General features: G+C 40.8%; 1 protein-coding gene across 7 annotated transcripts in view; it reads right to left on the reverse strand.

Annotated features, from left to right (window-relative positions):
* Positions 1 to 1,341: 1,341 nt before the first annotated feature.
* LOC144521904 (transcription factor SOX-6-like) overlaps positions 1,342 to 13,656 on the reverse strand; it is a 118,276-nt gene continuing 105,961 nt past the window's right edge. For all 7 annotated transcript variants that reach the window (XM_078256564.1, XM_078256563.1, XM_078256561.1 and 4 more), the window contains 4 exons: positions 10,283 to 10,391; positions 8,940 to 9,110; positions 6,605 to 6,818; positions 1,342 to 4,432 (listed from right to left, as the gene is read on the reverse strand). In XM_078256564.1, the coding sequence (XP_078112690.1) occupies positions 4,087 to 4,432; positions 6,605 to 6,818; positions 8,940 to 9,110; positions 10,283 to 10,391 (840 nt within the window). In that variant the 3' untranslated portion in view covers positions 1,342 to 4,086. The remainder of the gene's footprint in view (positions 4,433 to 6,604; positions 6,819 to 8,939; positions 9,111 to 10,282; positions 10,392 to 13,656) is intronic.

A 13,656-nucleotide genomic window follows, 5' to 3' on the forward strand; every position in this document is an offset into this window, starting at 1 on the left:
AATGGTCCAATATGCAGCTTAAACAGTGTGATGTGGAAAGTTGAAACCTATAGTGCACATACACTAAGGATGGACTTTCCAGTGGAGTAGGAGACAGCTTTTGTCTAGCTGATAAACGTTGGGAATTAAGAATATTTACATTTTTCAATGAAGGAGTAATTTGAGAATTAGTAATTCATATTTAAATGATTTTGTTGTTGTAAAAACCATAAAGGAAACATCAGTTAAATTACCATAGAAAACTAGTCTCTCAACTTTTTTTCAGACGTAGCAAGCACCACCCAGCTTTCATACTCAATACACACAAATTCTTAAAATTCTTAATAAAGCAGGTCCATTTGAATTTTCTTTAATATTTTTGTGTTGAGTGTTAATCTCTTTACATTTAGCTACCAGTAGTTTTAACAACTGTCAAAATCATGCAAACTAAATGGTGGATTACATCTGTTTCCTCCTGGGATAAATGAAGTTTGTATATACGTATGTGAGTGTATGTATCAAGCTATGAAACTATGACTGCGCTGTAATGAACTACGCTCTCCTTGGTTAAGGTGCTGAAAGCTTTACATACACTGACAAAAATGTGCACACACAGAAACAATCTGACAACTTGCAAACAGCTAGATGTTCACCCCGCAGAAAGGAAAAAAGGAAATATATTATATTATGATGACTTATTTAACGAGATTAGCATGGCAACAGCACAAGTATGATTTCAAACACCCCTCCCAACTAAAGGCTATAGCGCACACACACACACACACACACACACACACATACACACATACACACATACACACAAAGGAGTGTGTGACAAACTTGCCGGCGCCCCTTGCAGGGTGACGCTACAGTTGATTTGGGAATTACAATTAGATTTATGATGTGGCTGCATATGGCTGAGCCCTCTGTTTCTCTCTGGGAAATGCTGGGATTGGCTGCAGCGAGCACGGGCGCCGTGGCGTTTACACCACAGCTCAGTCAGAATGTGTGGCGTTACCTCACACACATACACACACACGCACACAATGGAACAATAGGCCACATTTACTGTAATGGGCCACCAAAATATAGACCAAGTGGAACAGCTCGACTTTGGAAACATAAAGCCTTGTGTTGGAAATTATTAGATGCTTGAGAGCACTAGCTAATGGAAATAAAAAAAATCATGCAGCATTACCTGTAAGATGTCCACAGTGCTTTCATATGCACACACAATATGAATGTTTTTCTGCAAATGAACAGTTATACAAAATATGCAATATCTTGTCTTTCCATAAAAGTTAAGGAAGCACTTGAAAAGCAATGATGAAGGGACAGAAATGTAAGGAAAAATCTCAAGTCTTTACTTTTTATTTATTTTATTTTTTTGATTGTCTTTCTCACCAAGTTGTACTGACACTTTTTAGAGCCAAAGCTGGCTAATAAATACAATGAAATGTTAAAACGCACAATTGAATTTCAAATACAATACTCATCACAAAATGTATGTGACCAGGAAACTTATGTTCTGCTTCTGCCGGGCACAACTGACAAGAGCATGAGGTTTTAAAGAGATGAGAGGCGATGTGACCCCTTCAGGCGGCACTAGAGCTGCGGCAACAAAACTTGCTTCAAATAATGAAATGTTTCTAAAGAAATGGCAATTTACTTGTACCTGGTATGTAGGAGGCTTCCTATAGTGACCTTTGACTGTTCTAATTTATCATGTTGAAAACCAAACAACAACTTCACATTAGTCAATACTAAAAAAACAAACATAGAATTTATATCCAGTGCTTAGGATGCGTTTGACACTAACAGAAATGTCTATGCATGAGGCTTTTTTTTTTTTTTTTACTGTGACGCAAGCAAAAACCAATGTTCAGTCCCAGCTTGTGAAGCAAGTAAAAACTGCCAGATATGGTCAGAACTATGGATTCATGAAGACGTGTGAAACAGCTGACAGCTGAACAGAGCACCCAGAAACCACCCGAGGTCACAGGTGTTCAAAATGTTCAAAATGTGTGTTGAAAGAGACAATGAAAAAATATTATGTGTCTAGAGAGAAAGAATGTGACATTTGAGTAAAATAGAGGAAAAAGAGTGCACACCCAGCATGGTGCTGACCACTGTGCCGCACCAAGACGAAAGAGGAACATCTTGTTTCAGACTGTGGAAAAACTTTGCTCTGACTGATGGCTGACTGAGAAGCTGATTGAGAACTATGCACTTTTTCCCCTCTATTCTTCTCTTAATAATTTACTTGTCTTCAAAATATACATGCAACGTAGAAAAAGGTACCCTTTTTGAATTACCAGACCTCTTAAACCCATTTTTTGCAACTATATAAATTTTTTTTTTTTAAACACAAGTTTGGTGTATCTTTCCCACGTGATGCTGAGAAGACATTTACAAATATAAACAGGCTAATAAAAATAGTAACATTTTGTACACTTTTGTACCGCTTCAAAACACAATTCAAAATACAGTGAAGGGATCCAGAATATTAGGAACTTTTATCCTACAGAAGGGTCATTCTAACACTGCTCATCCCCTTTCCTATGACGCTGAATGAACAGAGCTATCAGTACACTTTTAAGACTTAAAAGAACTCTTAAAAGTGTCTCAGCAGAAATTAAGCCCAAAAATGTCTCATCTGTCACATTTGGCCAGACTGAAAGGTACAAACTCAAATGCTAAATGTTGGCATTTGGTTACACCGTACCGCACTTACAGCACAATGTGCTAAGTGTTTGGCCTAAAGGAACTATGGGCAATGTGGTTCATGAAAGCACCAATGCAGTGGAATTGAAGAACAGACTCTTCTACTGTAACTACATCTCAAAGCTGGAGAGGCTGCCAAAGATCGAAGTGTGTTTTGCGTGTGTGTGTGTGTGTGTGTGTGTGTGTGTGTGTGTGTGTGTGTGTGTGTGTGTGTGTGTGTGTGTGTGTGAGACTGAGCAAGCGTGATGAAAACACATCCTCCCTGAGCATTGCCTGTGATTGGGCCAGGAGGGGAGCCAGCAGTTACAGAGTAGAAACTCATCTCATCAGATAGAAAAAGTTGATTGTATAAGACTTGTTTGCAGCATTGGAAGTTAAGACTACAACATCCCGAGTGAATGTGAATGTAGGTTTGGCACATTTGAAGAAAATCTGTACAATGCCTGGGTACTTACTTACTTACTTATTATTATTTTAATAATAATAATAATAATAATAATAATAATAATAATAATGTGATATAAGGGATTTTGCTCCCTTTATTTCATTGACAGTCGGAAATGTCCTACCACTCTTTTTGTATGAAAACAAACAAAACCAAAAAAAAACACATTCACAAGCTGGCACATCATACCTGAGCTGGGATATAAAAAAAACAACTAACAGTAATGTAATGTAAGCAGTTTGTCAGAAAACAAGATGTAGATGCACTGTATTCGTAAGAAACAAAAGTAAGACTATAAGATTACAATAGCTAGGATTTATATTAAAACTTTTCAAATTTCAAGTTCTGACAGTCCAGAGTTTGTACAGGCAGTGACCTATCAGAAAAAAAGTCTATAGAACAAAAAACAAAAAAGGAAACAAAAACACAGAGAAGTAAATACATAATGATAGAAACTAAATCACTCCTTAAACATTTAAGACCAAATAGCTGTTGAAGACCAATTCCTGATGCTTCAAAATCCATGCATGCTCTTTACAAACCACACAGCAATGTGTTTGTCGCTCATTTGTCCATCGTCCCAATCGCTCTCTCTCTCTCTCTCTCCTCTAACTCTTATCCGCTCCTGTTAAGATTGTCAAAGTGTAGGAAACTAAAGGTCATTGTCAGTTGGATGTCCAGGTGTATGTTTAGCTTGTTTTCTTGGGTCACACTTTGGACCACAAATGGACCTCCATCAAGATACTGCCGAAGAACTTCCTGAGCATGTCCGCTGAGTTTGAATCCTGTCTGGGCATGCTCAGTGCATGGCGCAACATGTCCTGAAAGTTTGCCTGAAGGTCTCTATAATAAACTGTGTTTTTAAAAAGTGTCTCTGAGTATAACAGGAGGTCTATTTGCTCTCTTTTTATTTTTTACAACGGACACCCTGAGCACACTCAGTTGGCACTGACGGCCTCTCGTGTCTCGTGGTCGCTGCTATAGTCTGACTTGGGCTCGTCCTCAAAGTCCTCGTACATGTCCATGTCGTCGTCTCCATTGGTGGGGTCGCTGGGCAGATCCAAGGCTCTGACCCTGCCGCCATTGCTGCCTCCGCCGCCAGGCTCAGACTTCATCCCGTACGTGCTCTGAATGACAGGGATGGCGGGTTCAGGGCTGGCTGAGTTGCTTGAGCAGTCTGAGGTCAGGTGTGGGGATTGTGTGGCTGCCGTTGCCATGGTTATGGCACCTGGGTAAACTCCAACTCCGCCGGGGCCGTTGCCGAGAGGAATTGGTGGCTGAGGCCTGAGAAAGAAGAGAAGATTTTTAAAAAAGAAATTATTAAACAAAGGTTTCTTAATAAACAACACAAAGCCTTGATATACATAACACAACATGGAATAAGAACAAGAATACATAAAATATCATGGAAAAATACAGAAATGAGTACATATAAGACAGAAAAGACTGTGAGGCTACACAGCGGCCTTCTGAGCTAAAGGCTAATGTCAGCATGCTACATACAAGCTCACAATGACAATGCTAACATGCTGATGTTTAGGAGGTATGGCGTTTAACATGTTATCCAATGCTAATTAGCACTAAACACAAAGTGAAGCGTAGGCTAATGTGATTGTTGTCAAGGGGACCACCAAAGTTATAACAATTCATCCTGAAGAGCTATGTCTGCTAAATGTCACGGCAATCCATCTGATAGTTGTTGAGACTTTTCACGCAAAACCACAAATGTCAACCCCATGGTGGCGTTAGAGGAAACGTCAGGGGATCGCTTTACATCAGTACGATTCATCCTCTGGGGAACATGAATGTCTAGTACAAAATATCATAGCAATCCATTTGATAGTTGTTTATGATATTTCAGTCTGAGAAAAAAAGTGGTGGACAACAAACATGGCTAAAAACAAACAAAACCTAACCCTAAAAAAACAAAGAAAGAGGCTGCATAAAAATCTTTTTTTATTAATGAAACTGTGAAACAATTGAATTATTTGGACATAGCAACAGTTAACTTGTCAACTGGTTACTGTAGATGGTGGACAGATCGGCGTTTGATCAGATACTAATTCATTATAACCTCCTTTGAACAAACTGCTTTGAACAAAACATTCTTCTGAGGCCACTTAAGTTAAACAGCAACGCTTCTCATCTGGTCAGGCATGTCCTAACACGGAGCTCTCCCTGCCAGCTCACAGTAGCATCGGCTAAATAACCTGCTAAGATATACAGTAGATAGAATGAGGGTAAATGCACATCATTCAAACAGGCCCTCTGGCTCCTCAAATGAGCCACATAAAGCAGGAAAATTGCTGTCACTTTTCTCACCTAACAGTTTTCCCTCCTCTGTCTCCTGAAACAATTACCGACGTACACTCTGACAGACTCATTTTCACATTAAACGCTTTAAAACAACACTGGTTTAGTCATATAGAATGTGCCAGCAACTGGTTGTGTACTGGCTTCCAGTAGCTATTTGATTTGATTGAAAGACCAGGCCTTTTTTTATGCATTTTCTTGACCACACACAGTAAATGTGGCATTCAGCCCGTGACGTCTGCCTCGCTCTCGTTCCCTCTCAAACATCTGCTTATATTTCATAATTCCACTATGTCTGTCTGTGTCCAATTTCACTGCCGGCAAGCGCCCAGCATTGTCCTAATTTAATAAATGACAAGCTATTAAAAATCGTTCCTATTCAAAGCCTTGGCCTCTGGTAAATCCATCTCAAGCACAGGCCACTGTGATGGCTTTAAGCACATCCATGGCTGGTTCATATTAAAACAATGCCACTGTTTTTCCTCTTTCTGCACTGACTACACTCTAAAAGAAATATATATTGCTCTTCAGCGAAGGTTTAAAGGGTTTTGCAGATACCTTGAAACCTTTCATGAATGGTCCATAAACCCTGATGGTCACCCCACAAACCTCTAGCAAATGGATGTAGTATGTAAAGTGTTACAACTTCACTGAAAAAAAGTACCTGATTGAAATGCTCCGTAACTTACTTTTGTGAATTACATTTGGTTTTATATTTCATCTAGCTTATTATTTTTACCTCTATTCAGGCCAAGGTGGCTAGCAGGATGGCATGTGTATTAAAGAGCCAACCGACCTGAAAGGTCACAGGTGCAACAGCAAGACAAAAAGCCTATGTGTGCAATGACGTCTCTTTAGAGATGTGCAGAACTTGTAAAATTGTACATAATGCAGTGATGGGAAAAAATGTGTTGGGCAAGCTGTTTCTGTGGAATTACACCTTGTAAAACACATTCTTGTAATGTATAGAATTCCATTGCAAGCTGTACATGAGACATTGTGCAGTCATTCAAATTGATTTACTTTGAACATCTTCTTTATCTTCGAGACAAAGGATTCAGTGCAGCTTTCTTTCAAACCACTTATACAGAACGTTAACTATGATGTTCTGGGACAACTTTATCTGCTGACATTGGTACTCACCCGACAAAGAACTGCCTCATCTCCTGACGTCGTGACCGCATCATCTGCTTGTACTCTCCGATGCGCAGCTTCTTGCCGTCGATGATGCAGGTTCTCTTGGGCCGCGGCTTGTACTTGTAGTTGGGATATTTCTCCAAATGGATCTTGCTCAAACGGGCCTGCTCCTCGTAGTACGGCTGCTTCTCCTGGTTGGTCATAGCTTTCCAGCGAGAGCCTGGAGAAAATGATTGAGATTTTTGTCTTGTCTATTCTTTCTGTTTTGTTTTTGTTTTATTTATCTTAGGAAATCAACATTACAGACTTTAGGAAGTATATCCGCCAAGAGCCTGAGGTTTCTGCCTAAAAGGAAGTTTTTCCTCTCCACTGTTGCACTAAATGCTTGCTCTTGGGGGAATTGTTGGGTCTTTGTAAATTATAGTGTGGTCTACTCTATTTGTGAAGTGTCTCGAGATAACTCTTGTTATGATTTGATACTATGAATAAAATTGAATTGAATTGAATTGAATTGAATTGACAAAAATGAAGAATTTTAGGTAAGTGACACAATCTAAACGTCCTTAAATTTAAGGACTTTAGGGAGTGACTAAAAAAGGTTTTCACATGCTTGTCTGAATTGTTTCAATTGTACTGGTTGAGCACAGAGTTTGTGTTGAAATAGACGTAATGAGAACTGAATCGGTGATCAGACATGGCTAACACATTGCCACTTCAGCTGCACATTAAATCAATCATACAAAGTACATAAAAAAAAAAAGACTGCATCTCTGATGGTTTCTTAAGGTTGGATGTTGTCATGTGAACAGACACAATCAAGTCTTTAACCAAGGAGGCTGTTCAAAATCAGGAGTGGATTACATTCGGCTCTCTCTTGGCTTAAGAAGAATGATACATTGTGTACTTCTTATTTCCCCCCGGTAAGAAGACCTTCTGAACAAGTGGACATGGCCATTACCACAGGAACGCAGCACATCTGCGAAGCACTCTGATAACTGATTATACACACTCCGCCTCGCTTCTCTGTTTATCTAGGTTTATCACAAACTACTTTTGTACTTTGGTGACACAGGAAACAGAGTGGATTTTTTTAAGCCTGCCACCCACTCCCAAAAGTCCAGCTGTGTTATTACGTTGGAGAGACATGCATTGTACACATGCAGTCATATACACATACACAATTGTGCACTTTAAATTCTGCCTTCTTGTTCCTATATTGCCACAGAGGCTTGATAAATTGCTGGAAAATCATTTCTTAATGCTTCCTGCAAACAGGATCTTACTATTCATATTGGACTGTAAACAACCTTTAATCAAATATTTTCACTTTGACAATTCATTATAATACGGGAAATACATATCCAACTTAAATTTCGATTCTCTCATTGAAATCTTTGCACACGATATAATTGCCGGAAGCACTCGTCAAACACAAAACCGTCGCTCTATCAGAGCCCATTCAAAGCTACAAGTCAGGAACACAGACCCACCTAAGAAAAAGCAATTTGTTAATGTTGCTCCGGAGAAGCATTTACATTCAGCAACCCTCGAGCTCACCAGAGCCCTGCATCGGACAGTGGGGGTCTTCAGAACATTTCGCGAACAACTGTTATGCTCAGCACCGCGTGAATGGCTATCTGTGTCGAGTATCAACAGGGCTACTTTATAACGGAATGCATCCATCACACTAGTCAGTCTGACACAGTGGAGCTCTGTGTGTGAAGTGTTCCAGGTTTAAAAGCACACTAGTCCTTCTTATAGTCCGCAGCCTGCTGGTAATAGACCCTATGAACCGTAGAATATAGAGGCAGAGTAACCCTAATGAGCGGAGAGGCTGATCTGAAGAAAAATGCACAGGTTTAAGGACCATCTACTGTCGATTGCAGTGTGTTTTTGAACAAGATGGTGGAAGGATGTAACATTACTTTTCAAGCCACAAATGTAAGATGTTGAGACACAGCCTTTTTTTACCTATTTTCACAAGAGAATTCACGGATTTCTTAAGAAATTGGTTTGAACTGATTTCCACCTGCATTTTTTTGTCTCAACGCATCGAAATGATTGCTGCAGTTTTTAGTACATGAGGTCGTCTCAAAGAAAAATAAACGTTTATCCTATTTTCTCCCATATTACTAACACAAACACTGATACAGTTTTCCGAGAGAAAAATAAATAATTAACCCCAACTACATATGAACAAGTTATCACATGGAGATAAAAATGAGGACAATCCTCCAAAAGCTGAATTTAGAGAACAAGGTTCAGGCCTGGAATTTGTATGAGTTTAGGTTTAGTGTTGAAGGTTCTCTCCCCTGTCAAAGTTACATCCATGAAATCTCACCTAGAATCTTGCTGATGTTGGAGTTGTGCATGTCAGGGAAGGTCTGCAGGATCTTTCTCCTCTCGTCTTTGGCCCACACCATGAAGGCGTTCATGGGCCTCTTGATGTGAGGCTCTGCGTTGCTCCTGCCCCGCGCCTCCCTGAACACTCGCGCCTCTGTGATATTACTCCCTATGTGACACAAAGGAATAGCAAATACATCATTGACACATTTATCTTTCATTCCTTTACGCTTGAAATGCAGGATATTGCTCAGATATGGATGAGCACTTCCTGTTAGTTTCTTCAGCCCTTGATCCTTGGGAGAGGATGTACTGTACAACAAAAGTATAACAAAAGTCTGATGGCGGTCTTGCTGGGATGCCCTCAACATGCTCACACAGACACACATGAGCTATACACAGCTTGCTTCTGCCTGATAGTATCTCAGTGCCTTCACTGCTGTGTTTAGTCCTCTGATTCTAAACTAAACCACAATGAGAACTCCTCAACTCTTCATCTCCTGTAAACAGTGGTGCTTTATGAGTAACAGGTGGGTTGGGAGAAAAAAACAACAACTTTAGCATCAACTCAGCATCTGCTAACTGTATGCAATACACAGTACATGAAGTGTTGTTATCATTGATTAAAAAATTGAGAATTCCTATTGGCAGTAAACTTCATCGACCCTTAGCCACTTGAAAGCAGGTGAAGACAGACTTGTTGTCTGTCTTCACCTGCTTTTGTTTGCATACTTGTACTGGGTGGGATCTTGTGTCACAAACACTTGTTGTGGAGAAAAAAGAGGATGATTTAGCCTTGTGTCATGTACTTGCAGGAATAACAGTGTAAACAATTTCAAGAGTCAAAAATGTTGACATTGAACACTCTGTTTAGCTGTTGAGGGTGTCCTTCGCCATAGCTTCCTGAGGAGCACAATAAATATTTGTATTCCCTGAATACCTGCATGTTCTGGCTTTCTGGAAGATTCTTCTTTATTGTGGATTTGTAAAAAGGCAGACCACCAGAAGTAGGGCCTCTTCTAAGTGGGGCCCATGGAGTTAAGGGTCACTGGTATCAATTTAGTCTGAACAGGATGTGACTGCTTCTAACTGAGGCTTCTCAAAACTCTAGCAACTCCTTTCTTATATCTCCCTCTAGCCTTTCCATTCTCTCATGTCTTTTGTGCATCTGTACACATTTCTGAAGATTATAAGCAACCAGCATAAGGAGTGCAAGAGTCATAAAAGTAGGTAAAACAAGCCAAATTCAACAAACCACAAGAACAGTGCTAGAAAAAGATGATAAATGGAAGAAGAATATGGCACAAAAACTGCACAGAGATAGGCAGCGGAGGTGCTTACCATCCAGATCTTCTGGTCTCGTCAGGTCAATGACTCGATGGACCATCTTCCCAGCATCCTCCCCGAGCTTCCCCAGGTGCTGGCTCAGGGTCTCATAATGCAGCCGCTCCTGCAACACAAGAAAAAATACGAGACGTTATTCGAAGCAAGCTGCAAATGAATACGTTGTGGCTACAGCACTGCTGAAATTTGAGAAACGTGACGCGAGGTGTACCCAAAATAAAACTAATTCTTTTAAGTTTTCAATTCCAATTCAGTTCTTATTATTTAATGTCTGGATGAAGTCCCTGTGTATGCCCGGCATCTTTTAAATTGGGTCACTAGAGATGACTGTGATGGTAATGCCAATAAAAACTACAGTAATTGCTGGGTTGAGTTGGCATTGAGGGAAGTCCAGCACAGCCCCCAAAAATGGGCAGTTTATTTCGATGCAGCTTCACTACTTACTTTTTTCACAGTATCTGAGTAAAATGAGTCATGATGTTTGTAATGCGATAAGCTAACAGACGAGTCATAGCCCCTTCAGGGTCATGCTAATCACCTTCCTCAACCTCCCATCATCAAGCGCTCTCTCTGATTCTGCCTTGTGCCTGCAACTTAACTTCGGAGACAAATAACTTCCACAAGCAGCCTGCCTTGGGACCTTCCAGCTAAAATTACCCCACCATGCTCCCAAACTGTGGTGGAAAACATTGAACCCTCCACACAGCTACCGCACATCCACACTCCTCCTCTCCTCTCTTCTCCCCTGCCTTCCCTCCCTTCCTCCCCCTCAGCTCTACTCCTTTTTCTGGTGACAGAGGCATTTTGTTTGACGCAAGGAATGGTTGCCGGGTGAAGTCATGCCGCGGTAGCCGCTGGCAGAGTTGGTGGAACTTAGGGGCCGGCGTGTATGTGTGTGTGTGTGTGTGTGTGTGTGTGTGTGTGTGTGTGTGTGTGTGTGTGTGTGTGTGTGTGTGTGTGTGTGTGTGTGTGTGTTTGTGTGTGTTTGTATAAAAGAGTCGACGCGGGCCAATGTCAGCACTACGGCAGGGCTGTAATCAGGCCCACCACAGAACATGTGCCTGGGCAGTGCCATGCTCACCGCAGGAAGCAACCGCCTAACAAAGGACTAAAGAAAAGAAAGAAAGAGGGCAGAGGACAGAGGCAGATAGAGAGAGCAAAAGCAAAAGGAACAGGACTGGAAAACTAGACCAGAGATAAGAATAAGGCTTGTGGTGCTAAACAATAGCTTGGGGAAAGCGGTCATTGCTCATGATGATGCTTTCAGACTTTATGCTTCAGTTTGGTGCTCTAAACATTAAAAGTTTGTGTAGATCTAATTAGTGTAGAACACGACCGCTTTGCTCTGAAGCGCTATCAGATGCACCACAGAGCATCATGTATAAACATCCTAAGTAGGTAGAGACGTATGAATGTTCCTGGTAAATGGGAGGAGACCAATGGAAAAGTAATGCACAGTAGAGTTAGGGATCTGGAAAATGGACTAGGACAGCATCAATAGAGGTAGACTGATCCAAAAAACAGATTAACAGCAGACCTGGGTAAAAATTTGCAAATATTCCCTGTGGTTGGTCTACTTTTGGTCGACTTGAAAGTTCTTGTGGCAAATGCAATAAGGAACTGTCTTTGCTTTGTTTAGTCAAGATTGAAATAGGTTTGGCCTGTGCGCCTGCTTGATACTGGACGGCTGCCTTTTGGAGCAGCATTATAGACTTTTTTCGTTCATAGCTTGCTCTTTCATGAGACTACATTTGTATTGTGTACACGATTGGATTGTGCTCCTCTAAATGCTTTTGTCTTCATCACATAGGGATTATCTGGTTAAAAGCAGTCAGAGGAGTCCTGGTGTTCAGGCAGTCCCAGTGAAGAGGAAGCACACTTTTCAGCAAAAACAGTATATGTGTCTCTGAATGGTTTTGAACCAGTAAATCCCACCCATCATGCACGTACTTGATATCAAATTACAATTTAACACTAAACACTAAATCAAAGACTAAATAAATTAAACACAATGAAGGACATGTGCAGGGGGATACAAAGATACATTAAACCAAGCAGAGGATTGAGATTGACAACTAATTAAAATTCTAAGTTAAATAAAAACAGTTGGGAAAAGGAGCACAACATTCACTTTAAAAACTAATTTTAAACACACTAATGCTTTCACTGGCTCTACAGCCCAATATTGCTGCTGAATGTATATTTCTAAATTTAAGAGACACCCAACTCTTTTTGTTCCGCCTGGTCTCCCCTCTTCTTGGCGTTTGCGTCTCTCTACTGTTGCCAGGGTAACACTCCAAACATCACTGTTTTCTTGTTTTTTTTATCCACAAAAAAATTATTGAGCTCATTACCACAGTTACAACTCGCCTACCGCCAGCACGGCCTGCCTCCAGCTGACCCGCAACCGTTTACTGTCTCCTACTGGACCAATCAAGTTTGGCACCTCCCCCTCCCAGCGGTCCCTCTCTCTTCCTATTTCCTTCATCTCTCTTGCTCTCTTTCCTTCTTCAGACTTCGCTGTGTGCCGATAGAGCTGTCACTCAGCCCTGTTCTGTTTTTTTTCTCCCCCTCCACTCCACTCCTTCTCCTTTTCGCCATTCCTCCTATTCATAGCCTTTAACACCACCAGCAGCAGCCCTCCTCCCCTTGAGGCTCCAACCCCAAAGAGGTAGACACTCAACAGTCTATTTGCAGGTGCCAGACTCAGCTTTGTAGTATACATTATTATAATGTATATCATTCAGGCTTCAAATACAGCAACATTATGGTGACCTTTAATCAAGACTTGGAACCGTGTGAGCTGTCAGTTTAACAGGCGCGCTTCCTACAAAGACCAAACTCACCAGCAGAGCCAATATAAACTTCTATACAACCATTTCCTCCCTCCTCGCCTCCCTCCAGACTCATTCTGCTCTACCAACAGAAACTGCAAGCATGCCGACGAACTCTATTCAACCGGGTACGGACAAAATACATTTCTCTATTATTACTTAAGGACCCTCAGATTTAGAGATCTGGTAAATTTCAATACTGTGCAAAAGTTAAGAATAAATCTGAGAGGAATGTGCCTGTATAAGAAACAAAGGTTGAGGGCTATTGAATAATTTGTGGCAAACTCAAACTATTTAATTGTTACAAGAAAATATGATTTCAAACTATTGGCGAAGGACAACATAACTTTTGTTCACTATGAATTCTGATGGCAAATGTTGTATTGACTCGGAGCCGTATACTACTGTCGTTTCAACCTTCGCATTTTTGCCAATGAAATTTTGTGTTGCATCATCTCCATTCATTTACATGAATTGCTTTCTTTTATCTTGTGAAGGGTTTTGCCTAATTTCTCACAGATTTCAAATTTCTGGCAA

This window comes from Sander vitreus, chromosome 8 (assembly GCF_031162955.1).
Source record: "Sander vitreus isolate 19-12246 chromosome 8, sanVit1, whole genome shotgun sequence".
NCBI classification, from domain to species: domain Eukaryota; kingdom Metazoa; phylum Chordata; class Actinopteri; order Perciformes; family Percidae; genus Sander; species Sander vitreus.